We start from the raw sequence: 20,344 nt of genomic DNA on the forward strand, positions 1-20,344 counted from the left end.
TAGTTCAAATGAAGAATTTAATATGTTTATCTGAATCAAGAAGTAATCTTACCATAACAGGTTGATAATACTTTTGAGTCTTGCAGTTTGCTTTCTGGTCATGCATTACTTAGATTTGTTTCAAGCTGACTAGAAACAAAGGTCTGAGCTTACAAAAGAGGCAAGTATTTCTTGAAAATCTGGGTTGCTCAAGGGCTTTGGGGATTGCTTTTAATTATGCCCTGATCCATATTGTAAAAGTCTCATTCCTCCCATTATAGTGTATGAAGTGAATCAGCCTTGACTGCTAGTTAGCTCTGTGAATTTTGGGCTAGCCCTTAAGTACTGTGTGACCTTAGCAAACAGACCAAAAGAAAAGAATTTTCCCACCATTTTAGTGTCCACAATAGACCACTTTTACAAGATGGGAGTGTTTTTTAAAAGGAACTATCGGGAGAAAAAATGTCTTGAAAATGCATGTCAGGTATCTGTTACAAATTGTTACAGAAAAGAAAATGTGCCATCAGAAAACTCTATGAACTGAGCGCCTAGTTTTGGAGTTGAAAACTAATTTAGCCATTTTGATGGCAGCACTTGGAGACAACCTGTGTGACACTGCCCTAGCACTCTGCGACTGCATACGAGGAAGGAAGGTAGCAGGAGCGTGGTGCAGGACTAGCTCTGCTGTCTGCATTGTCAGACTGGGAAGACAGCTGGTAAATGTACCTTCTCTGTGCTTCTAGTTTCCATGTGAAGTTTAGCATTGCTATTTCATTCTAAGCAGGTGTGAAAGCCAAAAGCTTGATATTGAAATAAGGAGTCTGATACAGAAGAGTAACACTTGCCAGCCCGGTGAGGACTCCAAACCTGTTGCCCAAGAGAGTGCAAACCCTCAGGGAACTTAATGTTCACTTAAGGTAAACACAGGCTGCTTTTGCAGTGTTTATCTGCCAGGAAAGAAGATTCAGGGGATATTCCCTGGGTGACTTGATTTAGATTTTTGAAATGATGCAATGAACTTGCTACACGTTTATTTTTTTCTGATACAGCTATGAGGAAGACCGAGCGAGAAGGTATGTTTTATAGTGCTTTAAGGTCACCTAAACCCACTGATGATCCAAAGTGTCAGACGCTGTAGCCAGTTGTGCTTTTTGGATTGTGCTTTTTGTCTCTAAATTGGAGAGACATCAGTATGATAGATGGACCACTCAGTGGATAAAAAACTGGCTGGATGGTTGCACACAAAGAGGTGTGGTCAATGGCTCTATGTCCAGTTGGAGACCAGTAATAAGTGGTATCCCTCAGGGATCGGTGTTGGGACCGGTCTTGTTCAACATCTTTGTCGGTGACATGGACAGTGGGATTGAGTGCGCCCTCAGCCAGTTTGCTGATGACACCAAGCTGTGTGGTTCGGTTCATACCCTGGAGGGAAGGAATGCCATCCAGAGGGACCTTTACACACTTGTGAGGTGGGCTGATGCCAACCTTATGAAGTTTAACCATGACAAGTGCGAGGTCCTACACCTGGGTCGGAGCAATCCCAGGCATAGCTACAGGCTGGGCAGAGAAGAGATTCAGAGCAGCCCTGCAGAGAAGGACTTGGGGGTGTTAGTCGATGAGAAACTGAATGTGAGCTGGCAGTGTGCACTCACAGCCCAGAAAGCCAACCGTATCCCGGGCTGCATTAAAAGGAGCATGACCAGCAGGTTGAAGGAGGTGATCCTGCCCCTCTGCTCTTGTGAGACCTCACTTGGAGTATTGTGCACAGTTCCGTTCTCCTCAAGATAAGAAGGACACGGAGCTGTTGGAGCAAGTCCAGAGGAGGCCACGAGAATGATCAGGGGACTGGAGCACCTCCCATATGAAGATAGACTGAGAAAGTTGGGGCTGTTCAGCCTGCAGAAGAGAATACTGCATGGTGACATTATAGCAGCCTTCCAGTATCTGAAGAAGGCCTACAAAGATGCTGGGGAGGAACTTTTCATTAGGGACTCTAGTGATAGGACAAGGGGTAATGGGTTCAAACTTAAACAGGGGAAGTTCAGGTTAGATATAAGGAAGAAGCTCTTTACTGTGAGTGTAGTGAGGCACTGGAATGGGTTGCCCAAGGAAGTTGTGAATGCTCCACCTCTTGCGGTGCTCAAGGCCAGGTTGGACAGGTGACATGGTTTAGTGTGAGGTGTCCCTACCCATAGCAGGGGGGTTGGAACTTGATGATCTTAAGGTCCTTTCCAACCCATAGAATACTTATTCTATGATTCTGTAACACAGATTCACAAAACTGTATACCCTAAGAGTCCTGACATTTCTTTAGGTTGTTGTGTTTGGTAGTTCTGACTTAACTGAGCAGGTGTATGCAGAACAAAGATCTTTGGGAGTTTCAGAAAGGTTCTCGGATAAATAGTAAGAGAGAAGTAAAAAACTGATGATTCAGACCCATGCTTCTGTGGTACTACATACAGAAAACTGTGAGTCACCTGCTAAGATGGTAGGTAGTCTTTGCTTGCAGTGTATGAAGACAGGCTGAGGAAGTTGGAGCTGTTCAGCCTGGAGAAGAGAAGGCTGCGTGGAGACCTCATAGCAGCCTTCCAGTATCTGAAGGGGGCCTATAGGGGTGCTGGGGAGGGACTCTTCATTAGGGACTGTAGTGACAGGACAAGGGGTAACTGGTTAAAACTTAAACAGGGGAAGTTTAGGTTGGATATAAGAAGGAAATTCTTTCCTGTTAGGGTGGTGAGGCACTGGAATAGGTTGCCCAGGGAGGTTGTGAATGCTCCATCCCTGGCCGTGTTCAAGGCCAGGTTGGACGAGGCCTTGGGTGATATGATATAGCGTGAGGTGTTCCAACAGGGGGGTTGGAACTGGATGATCTTAAGGTCCTTTCCAACCCTAACAATTCTATGATTCTATGATTCTATGAAGCAGCTGTTAATAAACACGACAGAAACTTCTTCAAGGTTTCCCTCTCAGTTTCCCTCTTCTCCTCTGAAATAGCAAGCTGGGTTTTATCATGCAGTAGAAGGGCAAAAGGAAATTCCCATTTTCTGCAAACTGGGAAAAGGAGGAGAGAGAGGTGTGGAGGAGTGGTTAAGCCATGAATGCCATGTACCTGCAAGAGATGACACTTACTTGCCTATGTGACTCCACTATGGGGCTGGGGAAAGGAAACCTCCGAAAACTGCACCCTGGGGCGAGGTGGAGGAAATTAATGAGGAGGTAAAACTGAGATAACTCTCTTCTATGAAATTCAAAATTACATGTAACATTTTTCACATGTAAACTGCCATCTCCAAAGTGACTCATGACTTCAGGGCATGCATCTGAGCTGAGCCTTAGGAGATGCCCCAGAATCAGATTAGTGGGATTAGAAACTGTGAGAGAGAAGTCACAGGAAGGAATGGGGATTCCTGGCTGCAGGGGAGGAATAAGCATGGTGAAACGGAAGTCAGCCCATAATCAAGCAACATTGAGCTATGAAATTTCAGGGCAAAACAGCAAGCCACAAATAACCTGTGGTGTCACCTGATTCCCCATGTTAGCCTCCCACCAATAGAAGGAGATGTGTAGGAAATTATTTGGGGCGTGTGGGGAGGAAAAAGGATGTAGTCACCTCAACTGTTTCTGTGGAGTGCTTCAGCAGTTTGAACACAATACCATGGCAGTATTTAATCTGTAGTGGTTTTGTGCTTTTTGCATTTATAGTACTTGTTTGCTTGTGAAAGGTTTGTGTATGGTTTTCATGTCTTAAAGGAAGAAGGTTTATGATATTCTTGCACTAGAAACATGCCTTTTTTTTAATATATATATACTTTTAAGTCAAATAGCTTTTCACTTGGCTGGTTATTGAATTATACTTCAAGTGACAGCTTGACAGTTGTGATAAGCTCGTACAGCCTCAGTATAAGATGGTAGTTAGTACGTGTGTCGGACTGTGTTGTTTGGAAAAGGAGCTAATGTTTTTCGTGCCTGTTATACTTTCAGTTAGGAGGGCTATAAAATAGTATTTAAAGCAAACAAACAAAAGGCAGAAAATCTCAGTTCATGAAATTAGATACTGATTTAGACTTAAAGGGAAAAATCTGTATTTAGGAATTAGGAAAAAGTTAATAATGAAACAAAAGTGTACCCTCCTCTGTAGTGCTGTCCCTCATCAGGAAGTTATTTGTCAGAGCCAGCAAGTAATTTCTATTCTGTAACTTTTTTCTGGAGTGAAGAGTACAAATTGCATGCTGCAAAATGGCATTTCCTTCTGAGCTTACATTGCTTTTGAGCCTGTTATCTGGAAATGGCTGTAAACAAATTCCCTTTTTCACCAGGATTTTTTTCTATATAAATATACAACGTCATTGTGACTCTAGAGGCAAATAATTTGAGAGAAAGTGCAGGTCTGCAGAATGAACTAGTTCTTAGCACTTATTTCAGCCTGTGATTCCTTTATCTATAGTACTTTAACTGCAGCTTGTTTTGATGCTATTTTTCCCACTCTGGGAGAGGGAAATGAGGGAGGAGATTACAAAGAAACATCTGGGCAGGTCACAGCCTGTTGGTGTATTTGTGTCCCTGACATCCACATATGTTCCACTGGTCTAATGTAAGGGACTTGAGTGTCTGTCCCTATATGTAGTTTGTCTATGTGGTAAACTGATTTTCAAATGTTAATCTCAAATGAGAGGTGAGACTTAAGAGTGGCGTCATTATTTTACACTGATTAAAGCTCTTCTCAGTTTAATGAAATGTTTTACTTTTGCTAAAGCCATGGACCAAAAAAAGGGAAGCATATGATGAAATCATCTACTGATTAGAGCAATTCACATCTACTTACCTATTCCCCCTGTTTTATGCAACATCACTTATTGCTGCAGTTTGCAGCAGGAGTGTATGTGAATGAGGACTGCAAGTTCCAGTCTTGCAGAAGCCACAGGCTGTGGAAATACCTGCTCTCAGAACATTCTGTTTTCTGTAGAGGGGGAAGCTGAAGGCCAAAAGGATCAAGCAATTTGTTATTTTAATATATGAAATCAAAGAAACATATTTCTTACCACAAAAAAAAAAAGCAGCTTCCTTTTCCAAATGTAAGTATATAAAGCTGATTGCATTCCTGGAAAAAGCTAGGCTCAATATTATGCATAAAAATTCAAATACTGCTAAAAAATATTCCTGCAGAGCGTTCTCATTGTGTTTAGAGCTTCATCAAGATTTTGCACACAAGAAGGATGTTTTGGGGGGGAGGTGAGGGTGGATAAAAGTGTCAAATAGGAAGTGAATAATAGCAACTAAAATAATCAGCAGTGTGTCAACATAAATTAAAGATAATAATATATTTAATGGGATGACCTGGTTAAAAACCCCAAAACAACCGATGAAGTTTCAATCACCTGAACAGTTCTGGTGTGAAGTGAGAGCTAAACCAAAAATCATTTAAGTGCTATCTGTACTTGTAACAACTCTGCTGTAAAACTAAAAATAGCCTGTTTGCTACCGTTACAAACTATTATCCAATCATCGTTCTATGAAACTGGGATTTCATCATCAGGCCTGAGTTTGCAAATGCTCAGGTACTAGAGTAGCTGTGCCCTGATGGTTAGTCTCATTGGTGATGGTGGAAAACAGTGGATAAAGGAAATCCTGAGGCAGAAGCCTGTCCTGTTTTACTTCCTCTGAAATGGCATCTCATTCCAATTGCATTTGGTTCCCACGTATTGAGGCACACATCTATATCTGCACGTTTCTCTCTCAGAGCAGGTACCTAACTGAACAGCACGAAAGCCTGAAGCTGGCCTACTTAAGGGAAAATCCCTTTTGCTTCTCTGGGTGAAGCATGTGGACTACATTTAGACAGGAAGAAATAGATTGTTATGGTTTAGGAGCTGCTTTTATTCTTCAGCTAAAATCTCGGGTTTTATCATTTCACTGTGTGCACCAGAATGGCAAAAGGGGTGGCAAAGGATAATGTAGCAAGTACTACTGGCAGCGTAAGGGCTTCAGGCATAAAGCCTGAAGCTCAAGCAAAATGTAAGCCAGTAGAAGGCTCCCTGGGGGGTATGAGGCATGGACTCCAGATGTGTTGCAACCACAGAGTGAGCTTACAGGCTTTTATAGTACTCTGCCTAGCCATCATCAGCCAATGGCTTTACTGATCACGTGCCTTTTCAACCAATCGCGTTATTGTTCATATGCCTTTGCTTAAGCAACTGTTTTTCCAGATAAGGCAAGTGCTTGCCCAAAGATGCTCCCCCTGCTGCTGCAAACATTACAAGTGCTTGCCCAAACGTGTTCTAAGGCAAGTGCTTGCACAAACATGTTTTTTCTGTGCTGCACTGTTGGTTCCCATTCTCCTTGACCACACATTCTGTGTCCCCTTGGCCCACAGCTCCCCAGAACCCACTGAATTTTAATCCAAGTAATCTCAGAGTAAATCTAGCCTCTACAGCTCTGCAACTGAACAGTGTAATAAATAGGCAAACCCCAACAAATCTCACAGCAGATACCTGATCTACTAGGAAAAAAAAAAACACCAACCAACCAACAACAACAACAAATACCATTTTGTCATAATCAAGGAAAGATTCACTTTTACTTGAATTAAGCCTTTTAATGCTTCTTGGTTTCACTGCGGTTGCTGAACAGATGGAATTTTCAGAAGTGGTAAGTGGCTTTCATTTTCTTGTGAGTGCCTTTTTTTGTAGTACTGTAACAGTGATGCAAAGGGGCGTTAGGGTTAAGCCACTTGCTTAACAATGTTACTGCTTGCTCATGCCTATCCTACTTGCAGTGTACAAGGGGATAGGTCAAACCGCTTACTTAACAATGCTCCTGCTTGCTCATGCTTATCGTACTTGCAATGTACAAGAGGGTAGATCTAGCCGCTTGCTTAACAATATCATTGCTCATTCATGATTATGCTAGGACAAGATATAAGGACATAACTATTGTGAAGAAGTAGGGACTGTGACTTGATTCCCGGCCTTTGGATGCCTAGGCTGGCTGAAATTGGCTCTGCGCCTTGGACAATGACCAAGACTCCAGGGAGCATGCACAACAACTAGAAGTGAAAAGTTCAGGCTCGAGGAAGACTCATTACTTCATGTTGAGATCCTCACCCATGACCACTAGGAGGCACTGAGCAGGCCCAAAGGGCTTCTTAACTCATTATAATACGAAGTGGGGATAGGACATGAATATGTATAGGTGTGTTGTGCAACCTCATGCATATGTATAACTTTAGAGGATAAATGTAAAGGGGAAATGATGCTGAGGTGCGCATGATTTTAGAGGAGTTATCCCCCATGCACCTCAGAGCTGAATAAAAACCATACCTACTTTACAACTTTAATGAGTTGGGGAGTCTATCTGCTCATCAACAGGAGCTTTTCCCATAATAATGATCCAGCACTCTGAAAATGAGAACTTTTATCTTCTTGTGGTATGAATGCTTGCAAGAGGATTCAGTGTTGACCACAGCTTCAAGGCTTTGATTTTTCTTCTATTGCAAGCTTCCCAAAAAATGACTAAAAGATTTTTATACTCAGAAGGGTTGGGTCTTTCTAGGATAGAAACTAAGACAATTTTCATTTTTAAACAAGGAAATAAAACCCAACCTCAAAGCAGCTACTATTAGAAATTAAAGAATATCATTGAAGTAGAACAGTAATGAATAAAGATTACCTTTAAGCAGGTCAGCCCCCTTTGTCTTTGCAGGCAGGGTTGTATGGTGCCCCTTGTGAGTTAACCTGAGGAGCTTCAGGGGCAGCAAATCCTGCCTGGTCCCATTTGCTTCCTGGGAAGCTTTTTCCATTGCTTTTTCCTGGACTGGCTTATTCCTGCTCCTCACAGCAGTCTCTTCCCAGGAGCTTCTGGCATCCAGCTGCCTGCCAGGCAGCTGCACTCCAAAGTATCTGAAGCCTTCTTCCCTGAGTGTATTCAGACTGATTGCCAAAAAGAGGATGCTTCCCCCTTCTCCCCACTCTTTGAAGTAAGACAAGGCAGTCTGTTCTTTTCTTTCACCACTGCCTGCAGCACTGGCAGCAATCATAAATGCTTCATAGGCCAAGTATGTGAGTATGAATGGGGAGAAAAAGAGGAGTGTGAAGAGTGGGAGAAAGTTGGGTAAAGGTCTTACTAAGAATTTATGTTGATTAAGAAAATTAAAATGATTTATATTACGATTCATAGACATTACAGAAGATTTCAGACAATTAGTCAAACTTGCAGATGCAGGTTTGCTCATTATAATATTTTCTTCATATATTTAATCATGATTGATCAGTCACTGTAATAGAGAACAGTGGGAGCTAAGGAACAGAAGCTCTCAACTGGACATTAAGGAAGCATTTTTGTAATAAATATAGGTGAGAAATTATGAACCACTTTTTTAGAAGGAGCCAGATCTGACCAGCTCTAAAGGCAGAAAGTGATCATTCTTGTTGTATTAACTTCAGTTTCTTAAACTACTGAACTTCACTTGCTCATCTGGAGATCTCTGCTCCATTTCTCTGCTTTGTTTTCCATGTTTACTCAAACTGTGCTAAAATGTAAAGAAAAGTTCATTTATATTCTATAATTCTATATTCAGTGGTGGCTGATGCTACAATTGCATGTCACAGCCCAGCAGCAGGAATCATAAGGTTTTGTTCCCTCGTTTTGGATGGATAGAAGGAACATGTGAAGGAAGTGTCTATCTGGAGAGAGTGGAAGCAGAAGTAAAGGATTAAAAATAGGTGAAGGAGAATGTGAGTTACTTATGCTTGCTCTAAAATGTATGATGGACTCCAGCTAGAGGCCTGTATAGCTGTGTATTTTAAGGTGGCTATAGAAAGTAACACGACTCTGTCCATGGCAGACTACAATGTGGTTTTATATGTGTTTCTGGAGAAGCTGGAGGCAGCTGTAGTGTAAGAGGTTGCAAAGTTTGTATTTCTCCACTCACAGACTGCCCTGCAGTCTGTTTCTCATGATTTTTTCTGTGTAAACAGTAAATGCCATGACACAGACTGACTTGTTCGTTTAAAGAGGAAGAGATGAAATAAGCAGGGAAATTAAGGTTCATGTGATTTACAAAACTTGCTGACCAGCTTGTGATAGCCTATACATCACATTTAGCAAATCTTGACTTTGCATGGTAACAGGTATGATTTCACCACAGTAAAATCTGATTATCAGTTGTCTATGGCAAAAGAGTGTTCTCTGTTATTCCTTACTCATTGACATTTTTTCCACTGAACAGTACTGTTCTTGAACAGCACATTGTTGCCCTGGAGATGGTATTTCCTACGAAGTCTCTTAAAAGGCATTTGACTTCAGGCACTGTGCAAAGGGCCATTGGTGTTATCCATATGAATGTTGAGCTTGCCTAGGTAGACAAAGAAAAGTACCTCATGTTGGTTGTATTCTATCATATTTTGTAAAAAAACATTTGTAGTGAAGAGTAACAGTTAAGATGGTGCAAGAAAGTTTAGAATTTTTAATGTGTAAACATAGAGTAAGAGGACAGTAACAAAGCAAATAGCTTCCACAGAGGTATGCCTGGCTCAGAGCTTATTGATTGTTAGCAGAGAGAAATACATCTTTCAAAACAAGATGGTAATGTTATGCAAACTAATGAGGCCAGTATAAATTGCATTCACTGGTAGTGCCGAACTGCACGCAAACAAGCTATTTCTGCAAACAGCAACACAACTCAAAACTCTCATTCATTTCTCTGTCGTGGTAAAGGATGATGTCTGTTGCTGCTCAGTCACTGTGGTAGGCTCACAAAGAGTGAAAATGGACAAATGTGCAGGTCATTTTGCCATGGAATGGGGGAAATGTGAAGGTGCTTTTGCTGTTCCAGCCTCTTCTCTTCCAATAGATTCACGTCTTACCCCAGGTCTCCCCAGCTCTCCCACAGCATCATGGGGTGAACAGAAAGGAGCAGTGCTGCAACTTGTCAAAATCGCTATAAGCGGCACCTTCAAATCCTCCAGTATAAGAGAGAGTCATTCACTTTCAATAGTTGTTATTACAGTCATTAAGATACCAGTAACAAAGGAGTTGGTATCTAAATGCCCACCTAGCTTTCCAGGAAACCACTCAACTTTCCGAGAGACCATTTTGAACTAAATAACAGTAACTGTTTTCACTCCAGGGTCTTAGCCTCATGCTGTCTTTAAAGTAATTTGAGCACTACTGTCTTTTAAGTGGGAGCTGTGATTCGCAGGTAGGGCTGTGCCCTGGCTTTGCCCTTGTGTGCCTGCCTTGGGGATAGCTCAGCACCTCACTCAGCTTATCACAATATGCTGTTAAGAGGAAATCAGAAACTAGGGCTGGTTTACCTTCGCAGGCCAGACCATAATGTATCATTTGTTTTTTAATTTCTCTTTTTATACACTGCGAGTTTTTCAGCTGCTCCATAAACCAGGAAAAAACTAAAAAACCCCATCAGGCGAGGGAGGATATATTTCATATGCATATACTGTAAAGTAATAGTTTTCTTCCAGAGGGGGGTCTGAATCTTGCAAATGAGGAGCTGCTTCGTCACACATTATGAACTGGAATGCTGCTGTTGAATCCCAGCATTTCACAGGATTACTTTACTTTATCTAAATCCTTTTTTTTGGGGAAATTAAAAGAACTCCCACCAATTTATATTATTTTATTTCAAATTTCAAAGGCTAGCTTCCATTCCTTGTGAAGGAAATAAGCAACCTCTGCCCCCACTGAAAAAAGCTTCCGACCCAGGGATCTTTCCACAATAAGGATTTTTTTTTTTTCCACACTTCCTTCTCAAATCTGTCATTATGCACAATTCCAAGAGTGAAGATGACAGTAGTTGGCACTTTTCTATTTTGTTCTTTGTAAGTGCGGTCTATGGACATATCTTCTTTGTTAATCTTTCCTATTAGCTTAAGGTTAACCTCTTTTCCCAAATGGGAAAGTAAGACTCAAGTTTGAAGTGTTGGGTACCTTGAGTACTCAAGCAAAGACTTGAAGAGCTTGAAGCTAGAGCCATGCTTAGATAAGATAAGTACTAGAACAGTAAACACGATGTCTTTAGGAGAAGAATAATTCTGCCTGTCATTCTTCATCTTTGTGCAGCTTTTCTTCAGGGAAAGTAAATAGATTTTCTAATTATGGTTTTCCAGCTTTTTTTTTTTTTTTTTTTTTTTTTTTTTACAGCTGGAAACAGAGGAAGAAAACCCTGTCTTCTTATTTACATATTTACAGAAAAAACATACCCTTCCTTCCCTTATACATGCGACTTCCTCTCTCCTTTCAGGGTGAACTGGTCAGTCGATTGTGGTTTACATGCACAGTAAGCAGAGTACTGCCTTGCCTGGCATATTAGTCATAGGCAGTTGTCATGGTTCAACCCTTCTGGGAAGCCCCAGCCTGGAAGGAGGAAAATGTTAAAATCAAAATTCCCCCACTTATTTCTGAACCTCGGCTGCTTCCACAGGCAGCACTCGTGGATCTCCAGGGTCTTAATGCAATTTTCCTGCTCATTTAGCCAACATAAAATATCTGTTTCATTGCTTTTCTTCCAAAGATCCATAGTGAAGCAAATGCTCAAGGCCGTCTTGGATGCGGATGGGCAGGTGTGAGTGACATGGAAGTCCCAGCAAACCCACTAGAAGTAAGTGACTGTTTTGATTGTTCTCTGAAATGCCACCTGATTAATAGGAACAGCTTGAACAGATATCATACATGTCGCTTTCTAAACTGACAATTATGGGCCCAGGTTTTGTTCCAGTCGATTTGTCTGAATGCTTTATGTTGTTTAATAGTAGAAGGAAATGTTAGAAATATTTTTGTATATAGCATTCTCAGGAAGAAAACCTTCCCTAGCAGTTCCCTTCTACCCCCAAAAGGTATCTACCTGGTCACTCTAATCTGTTGTTATGCAAAGGCTAGAAAGTGATTCATTTTAGTGACCTAACAACTTCTATGCCCCGTATCTGGGCCATTTTGCACCAAGTGTACATAAAGCTGTTATGTATGCCAGCTGGAGATAGTTAATTCTGTGCTTAAATATCAACCAGCCATAGCTATAGTAAATATCTTAGGGCGGAAGGTATCATATATATTTTGTCTTTTAGCTCACAAATTAAAAAGGCTTCATCACATAAAAGTGAAGCTAATGTGCACAATCTTCAGTAGGACAAAGCAGCCAGAAAATTAGGGCTTCCCTAAAATAGTCAGGACTAGGGAGGACATGAAAGCAGAAATCTTCATGACTTCCATGATTTTTTTAATCATTGATCCACATCACCACAGATCTGTTGGTTCTTGTCCCATCACTTGTAGTTGGATTCTGAAGCCTGGAAGTTCACTGGGGCTCCCTGTAATGAGGGAGCGCTCAGATAAATCTTTCATGAATGCTGCCTCCTATAGGCAGAGAGACTATTTTTTTTTTTTTTACTTCTTGGTTGTGTGGTATCTATCTTCACTTTTTTTTGCAGGTGCGTGGTGAACCTGGCCACTTACAATTTTGCCCAGTATTCCAAAAATCAACTTTTTGGAATACCAAATCATTGACTGACTCTTCCCATCTCCTGTTTCTTTCTATGAAAAGGAAGTTTGCAGAATGACCTCATGTGCTTATCAGGAAAATTTTCTCTCTTAATAATTTCCAGCAAGCTTTAAGGAGATCTGGATCATTTATTGGATTTTTTTTTTTTTTTCCCAAAAAGAAGAGGAATTTAAATGGCTCTTCCTTCTTTAGTACAGGACTGTGTATGCCTCTGGCTAGATCATTTGGATGTGCACCACTGCAGAGGAAATCCAAACTGCAAAAGGGAAAATAGAAACATCAAAATGGAAAATTCATTCAGAGGGACAGACCCATGGTAACTGTCCTTTGGCAACCAAACAGTGAGAGACCCAACTGAGTTAACACTAATAGAGAGTTTGCCCAGGATCATTAAGAGTTTCCGCTGCAGTCACAGCAGTGAAGCTTGGAGGTGGGAAGAGGTAAGTCAGTGGTGGGAGACTTTACATGCAACCAGATCCACTCCTTTATGCTCATCTGCTGAGAGCTGAAAGCATTTGAAGGCAACTTCAAGGTGCTGTACCTTTCGGGATCCTTTGTTGGCTTGCCATAGTCTGTCACTTGCTTTTCAGCTAGTTGAAATGAAATCAAGACTGGATGTGTCAGAGAAGAAAGTTACTGAACTGGAGGAAAAGAGGCACCAACAACATCCAGAAGATGAGAGATTGCAAGCCCTGGGCAGAGAGCAGTCACTGCAGGAAATGGTAGGAGGGTACAGCCTGTCACCCCGTTTGTGCAGAGTGTTGAAATCTGTCTTGACTTTCCTCTTTCTTTTGAGTGACAAGACGTGGGTTGTCGCACAGCTGTAATGATGAGATTGTGGTATTGTGTGTTCTTCAGTACTGTACCCAAGGCGGTGGCTGATCTTCTGTCTGATCAACGAACTATGTATAGAGTCATTTACATAGAAACTGGCGGAGAGGACAGCTGTGGGCAGGGTGGGGGGAGGAGGAATAAAGAGCACATTTTTATGAATACTCCAGAGACTTCCTTCCTAGCTGCTCAGTTTGGGGTGAATATCTTTGTGAATGAAAACACTACAGTGATTTCAAACGGAATAGGAGCATCATTACAGATGTTACAGCAAGTGCTTGGGAATAAATATTTGAAGGAATGAATTCAGCTCCAGACAACCACATTTTGGTATTACAATGTACATTTTTATACATGTGCTAGTTATCTCAGCTTCCTGTAAATATTACTGAGGTAGTTAATGCTGTTATTAGAGCTAAAAGTGCCTTGGCTGATCTGCTGCTCTAGAACGGCATTCACCTCACCCTGAGTGGTTGGGGAACTCTCTCAGGACTCCTTTGGCATTGGCTTTTCGGTAAGAATTCATGTATAAATTAGATCCCTAAGCTGAATTTCCCACCACAGTAAACCACCAACCTGAGTGATTGGTATATATGTGCCCAACATATATGCAAAATGTTATGCACTGTTTTACAAGCACCAAAGAGTGGTGTTTCTTAATCTCATTCTCCTTCGTGGTATCACACACGTATAACCTTTTGTAAAGGCTTCTGTATGGTACTCTGACAGCTGAAGTCATGCTTCTTTATTCACTTGATAATATGAAACAAACCCGAAAAGAAGTGGCAATCATGTTGCTTCCAAACTCAGATAAGATGCAAGTTAGCTAATATAGGAAAGCAAATGCAAAGCCCTTAGCTTTTATCTTCATAAGCAGGACATTCATCTTACTTGCTTATCACTTATGGTATGGTCTTAGCTAAGCACTTGATTTCCAACCAGTTGGACTGTTTACATATTTTAAAGCAAACTATGCTGTTTTGCACTTACTGAATCACTGTCTGTATTTTTTCAGAGTGTGGATTCAGTGAGAGATAACATCTTCCTGTTCTTATTACTAAGTTTTTTACTGCTTTTATGAAAAGGAGGAGCAGTACTTCCCCAAGTTTTTTACCACATAATGAACTAAATGACAATATAATCCAAAAATCTCTTACAGGGACAGATTTACTTGCATGGAACTTCAGCCATAGATTAACAATTTCTTAAATAAATTATATACTCATCAAGTAATTGCTTCTATTTGTTCTGAATTTCTTTACTTTTTGATTGTCGGGCAGGAGATATACACCTTTTCAAAGGTAGGTGCTAAAAGTAGAGATTGTTGAATGAGCAGCAACTAACATTCTTCATACCCGCATTTGATTTTTTACATATATATGTGTATATATATATTTTTTTTTTATTATTATTATTTTCTTGAGAGGTAATAACCCTTTCTTTTTCAAAGAGCTGTAGCCACAGAGCTGGAATGGGCTGTACAGGGCAATTGCCAGAGCAAAGTAATGTTTGTTCTCTACTTGCTTATCTAGTTGAGCAGCCTGACAGTACCTTTTAGATCTGTTTACTCAGTGGCAGCTCTCTGGATGCTCTGCTGAGCCATTTAGGAAAAACAGCAGCACCAAACAACCCTGAGACAGATTACATGAAGCTGTCTTACAGAGCTATCTTGGTTTTCTTAATGCACCCAGAGGTATGTCTCTTAGAATGATAATGTGAATTTTGTCTGTCCCCATGTCCTTCGTGGCCCACAGAGGAAAACTGACTTTTCTGGAGGTTTAATTTATTCCCCCCCCCCCCCCGAGCATGAAATACTACCCATAGAGAGGAATCAGACCAACCTTATCACTGGAAAGTCTAAGTGCCGTAACACCTAAGATTCAGTGTCAGCTAAGAAGCAATAGGATGTAAGAATTCAGATGGTGCAAAAACCTGAACAAACTGGAAATCTTCAGTTATAAAATAGGCCATACACCTGGAAGTGTCAGCCTCTGAGAAGGAAAATATGTGCTAGGAGCTAGGAAAAGAGCAAGGCAAAATTGAAGAGAAGAACATATCTAAAAGCCTGTATGGGTTTTAGTGTTTTGCTTTTCTTTATTATCTTGAAACGCGCATGCAAATGCCAGTTTGAGCTACCTCTTGGGGGAGTTCTTAAAGTAGAGATATCTTGCCCAGTTTTTGGAGAAAATGAAGTGTTCCAAGTAACTTAGACCAAAGGAAACCAAAGGTACCTCATGTGCGAGCAGCAGTGTGTTTTTCACTGACTAAATTAGCACATGGTCATGAACTTCTCATGAGCTCAACCTGCAAATGCCTAGTAGCTGACTGCACAGAGGTATGCCTGTTACATAGAAAAAGAAGCATTCCTGTGGTGTCCTGTGCATGTGATTGTTGGATCTCTTTTTGTTTGCTTTTTTTTCTTTTCCATCATATAAAGCTGCTGCAGAAGAGTACTTCAGATACTTTCTTGTTTTGTAGAAAAGGCCATTCTGTTTCGTATGTCTGAATAGCTTTTGTCTAAGGCAGTCTGCCTAAAGTGGGCTAGTGAGGAATGCATTACCCTGTGAGAGTTTATACAATGCTGTTTGCTTCAGGGTCTGATTCAGATCTTAGCTCCCTTCAATGTAAAATGAAAATAGCCATGCTAAAAGTGACAGAAGAGAACGAAAGTCTTCCAGATCTGTCCTAATAACTCCTATAAATTTCTATAATACCATCTTGAAAGACTAGTGTGTAAGTCCTGCTGCACCTGTACTTTGCTGGGGTGGCAACAGTGTAGGCACAAACACTAGTAAGGGTCAACAACTGTGATGGGGTCAAATAAAGTGGACTTTGAAGTCTTCCTTGGTAACTTGGTAATCCTTGAGTGAACTGAGACCTGCCTCAGTCTCTTGTGTAGTGTGAAAAATCCTCAGACTATGTGATACTAAGGTCTGGTTTCATCTTCAGTGTTGTATAACAGTGGGAACTGGTGGGACTTTACCAGTGCTTAGGCCTGGCCTTAACACTGTAAGTAAATCTGAATAATACAGGTCTGGGATAATCATCGCAAACTGTTACTGATCTGGTTGGTCTGCCAGCTTCCTTATGCCTTTGTGTAACTGCAGGCTGTAGAGAGCAGGGATTTAGTCTAGTATGTTACCTCTGTCTTATCATAAGGTGAGTGGTCAAAACAATTATAACAAACTTTACCATATATGGTCTTTACTAATGATCCTTATTCCTTTGACTTCCTTCCCTGCTGTGTTTGGGACAACAAAAATGCAGCATATCTGCCATACAGCAGATATTCTGAAAATCGCTCTTGAGAAACGGTTCCATCTGCATTTCAGCAGCATCTCTCTGTATTTTTGCATTCCAGAAAGAAACAAAAGTCCTTAGTGAAGCTCTCCATGAAATGAAGGAAGAGAACAGGCTCCTGAAGCAGAAGAATGCCTCAATAATGAGAAAGAAAGAACCCTATGAGTGTGAAGTAAGTCGTCTCAATAAGGTATGAATATGGGTGAGCTGCTGACCAGGAACTTTACCTTTAATATAGGGTCCCAGTTGTCAACCAGTGACACTACCAGATGCCCATCTTTTCAATCACGAGTTAACAACCTGTTCATGGTAGTGAACTCATGATCACTGTTTGGGATCCGGGGAAACAAGAACTTACTTTGGCTAATACCTGTGCATGCTGTTCTTGGCAAGTAGTAGGGTTGTATTGTAAAGAAGAAAGTTAAAAAAATCCTTGGCTTCTCCTGTGAAACCTCTCTACGTGTCATATCTAAGCTCTTTCTATGTTCTACCTCCTTAGAACAAAAGGGAAATGGCGCAAAGATGCTTTCATATGCATCCAGTGAAACACTGTGATTAAAAAATGATTTCAGACTGTTTAAAATCTATTGGTTTACATATATTCCATTTTTAAGAATAATGGCTTCTCTTCATAAGACATGCTCCTGTCTTCTTTTTTATATACATACACAGAAGTATTATGCGTATATATCTCATTAAGGAAATTGCCATAAAATATCTAAATGGGATTGTTATTTTTTTTAACTGAAGGAAAGTAATAAATGTAACTTTGTTAAATCAAAAGATCACATAGAGCAGTGGGTGTTTTCTAATAATTTATATTTCGTGGTGAACCACATACACTTCCTGAGGAAATGCACTGCAGTAACCATTGCTATGTAACTTTGTGGTACATGAGGGTGTACAAAAGTCGAGGCAAAAATGTCATGTTACCATATTAAAAAATCTGACAGAACATATGACCTCTAGGTCTTTTGGAAATGAGCTGACAGGACTTGCTCAAAGCCTCAGTATAACTTTCATTTGAGGTCTTGTTTGTAAAACAACTTATTTCAGTGTTTTATTTTGCGGTCTTATGGTTGGATCTAAGACAGATGGGTAAATAGACCATTCTTTGAAATGGAACAGCAATTTCATGTAACACACATTCCCACGAGTAATTTACTGATTTTCTGCTTATTTGCATCCTTCAAATCTCATGTCATGGGTGTAAATATGACTGGAAGGGACCCTCTGTACCCTTTTAAGTCTAGTTCCCTGCTATCACAGGTTCAGTGAATATAAATTCTTATAAATTCTCTGAAATCAATCAACTTTTTCCTTAAAAATACTTAAGCTCTTTCTACTGTGCTTGTATTGGAAGGCTGTTTTGGAACTGTAACCCTTCTTTCATTTGCTTTCTTCTGTTTCAGTTGGGCTGATATTTTTCTTCCTAGGTGATATTCATTTGTTTTTCTGGTGGTAGTAGTGTCACACAGATCTCCTTCATTCCTTGTGCAAAGCAGATGTGTCCTTTCTGTGAAACAGAACTGTCCCCTAGTAAAAATACGATTGGTCTCAGGGGCACTTGCTCTTTCCCTATAGCTACAGAGAGCAATTGAATTTTCACTAGAGGACGGTTTAGATAAGCTGACCCAGCTCTTTTGTTCTTTTAAAATACAACTGTGCCTGATAATATGAATGTCATTCACCTCAGTCATTTTGAACTGCTTATCTCTCAGTTTATGGAAGACACTGCTACTTGTTTCTATGTATGTGAACGTTTGTACTTCAAGTACTTTGACCTTTCTATCTTTGGCTTCACGAAACTTTAATCCGGTCATCCAGAGTATTAAGAGCTTTCTAGGTGCACGGAACACTTACCCTTCTTGTATCTTTGGAAACCAAGGTAGTTACTTTTCATTCATACAGTTCCATTTCTGATATTGAAAAAATCAGAAAACCTCTGTGCTGCTTGCCTTGCAATTTCAGGTTTCAGTTCTCAGTACTTCTGAATGAATATTATTTAACACCACATTAAGTTAAGCTCAATTTAACTCAACGTGCTGTGAGTTCTTTCTCACTGGTACATCTTCCTTATTATTAGCCACTGTCACACTGCTCTGCTTTTATCCTTCTCATTAGAAATACTGTTTCTAGTCTTGCTTTCCTGTGTAACGCCTTCATTCTTGAGCTCATTTTTATAGTGAGAAAAAAATCACCATTTTATAGTTTAATTTCTTTTGCAACACACAGTTCAGTGTGACTGTCTCTCTTACCACTTTCATCTGAAAGGTACCAAAAATGGTAGCTTTTATTGGGATTCAATCTTTTTTCCAGTCCCTAAAGACATTTTATTTCTATTTCTTGAAATTATTCATCCAGCTGTCCCTCAGGCATTTTTCTACACAATTCTTTTCAGCTTCTTTGATGTATGATTTTCTAGGGTCTAGGGAAGTGGTTGGTTTGGTTGGGCTTTTTTATACTTTGACTTTTAGTGAAGTAGGTATAGCCAAATGATCTGAAAAAAATTGCATAGAGGACCAGTTCTAGAAGGTGCTTAGAAGTTCATTGTCATTCTTTAGATTTCTTAATTTGAAATTTCAAGTCTTAGTTAAATATTTAAAATAGCTTATTTACTTTTCATTTCAAGTATCTCATCATAATTTTATTCAGCATTGTTGTTTGGTTTTTTTTAAACCAGTGGAACAATAATATCTTTATTTCTTCCATAAATTATTCTAAACCAGCCCCACCTTTTGTCAGTTCAAAGTGATGGGAATTTTGAAAGAAACATATTCCAATTACATCTTTGAATATTATCTTTAGTAGTGTTTAGTCTCCATTTTATACATGGGAAACCAAATCTCCGATGACATAATCATCAATAATTTGCTAGTGACCTAATAGCATTACAAAAGTTTACGTACACACACAGAGCATTTCTCAATCTTCTTACAACCTGTCATTAAAGATTTTGCTCTGGGTTTATTATGAACTTAGGGACCAGTTCAGCTTTATTCATGCTCCAGTTTTGTATTTTATTTGAAATGATAAAATAGGGTCTTGCAATAATGCTTCCAAATGTAGGTTTAAAAAACTCCACACCTTATTTTTTGCTACTGTTAACTTTTAGAAGTTTAAATATTCTGGATTTTTCTGTGAGTTTTTTGTTGTGTTTTTTTTTTCTTCCCATAATTCTAAGATGTAGAATCCCCCCCACCAAAAAAAAAAAAAAGAAAAAAAAAAGAAACTAATAAATCCTGAAGAATTTCCCAAATACCTAATACATCTATATGATGGTATGACTCTACAAAATGAGCTGCAAGAAATATAGTCAATATAGTGACAACATATTGAACAATAGGGCAAAATGAGAATTAATCATTAAGCTTTCTGTATCTTCATCCTCCCATGTTTATGTTCAAGACATATATTGACATGGCATACAAACTTGGCCACTACTAGACCAATTTCTCTTTTGCACAATTCATAGGGACAGTAGCTCAGAAAAGGCCTCCCTTTTCTGTGCTCTCCATGGGAAATGTTAATGTTTTGGGGTTGGTTTTTTTTAATACATTATTTTTTTGTTGGCCTTAGGATAATACTAATCCTTGGTTTACTTTGAATACTGGTTCTCCTGCTTGGCCACTGTCCCCACTGCCTCTTCCCACTCCAGATTATCTTCCCTCCTTCCCTTATGGCATGAATGCAATGTGGCTAACAAGAGAGAGCTGGGGATCATTA

At 40.0% G+C, this 20,344-nt stretch overlaps 1 protein-coding gene across 1 annotated transcript in view; it reads left to right on the forward strand.

Annotated features, from left to right (window-relative positions):
- Positions 1 to 740: 740 nt before the first annotated feature.
- The window catches only part of LOC134167714 (TNFAIP3-interacting protein 3-like), a gene marked incomplete at its 5' end in the record, with an annotated part of 37,684 nt that continues 18,080 nt past the window's right edge, over positions 741 to 20,344 (forward strand). The window contains 5 exon segments of the mRNA XM_062626635.1: positions 741 to 896; positions 11,504 to 11,663; positions 12,830 to 12,927; positions 13,009 to 13,209; positions 16,680 to 16,808. Coding sequence (XP_062482619.1) covers positions 741 to 896; positions 11,504 to 11,663; positions 12,830 to 12,927; positions 13,009 to 13,209; positions 16,680 to 16,808 — 744 coding nt within the window.

Source organism: Pezoporus occidentalis, unplaced genomic scaffold, assembly GCF_034315485.1.
Source record: "Pezoporus occidentalis ecotype Australia unplaced genomic scaffold, CSIRO_AGI_Poc_V1 ctg295, whole genome shotgun sequence".
Taxonomy (NCBI): domain Eukaryota; kingdom Metazoa; phylum Chordata; class Aves; order Psittaciformes; family Psittacidae; genus Pezoporus; species Pezoporus occidentalis.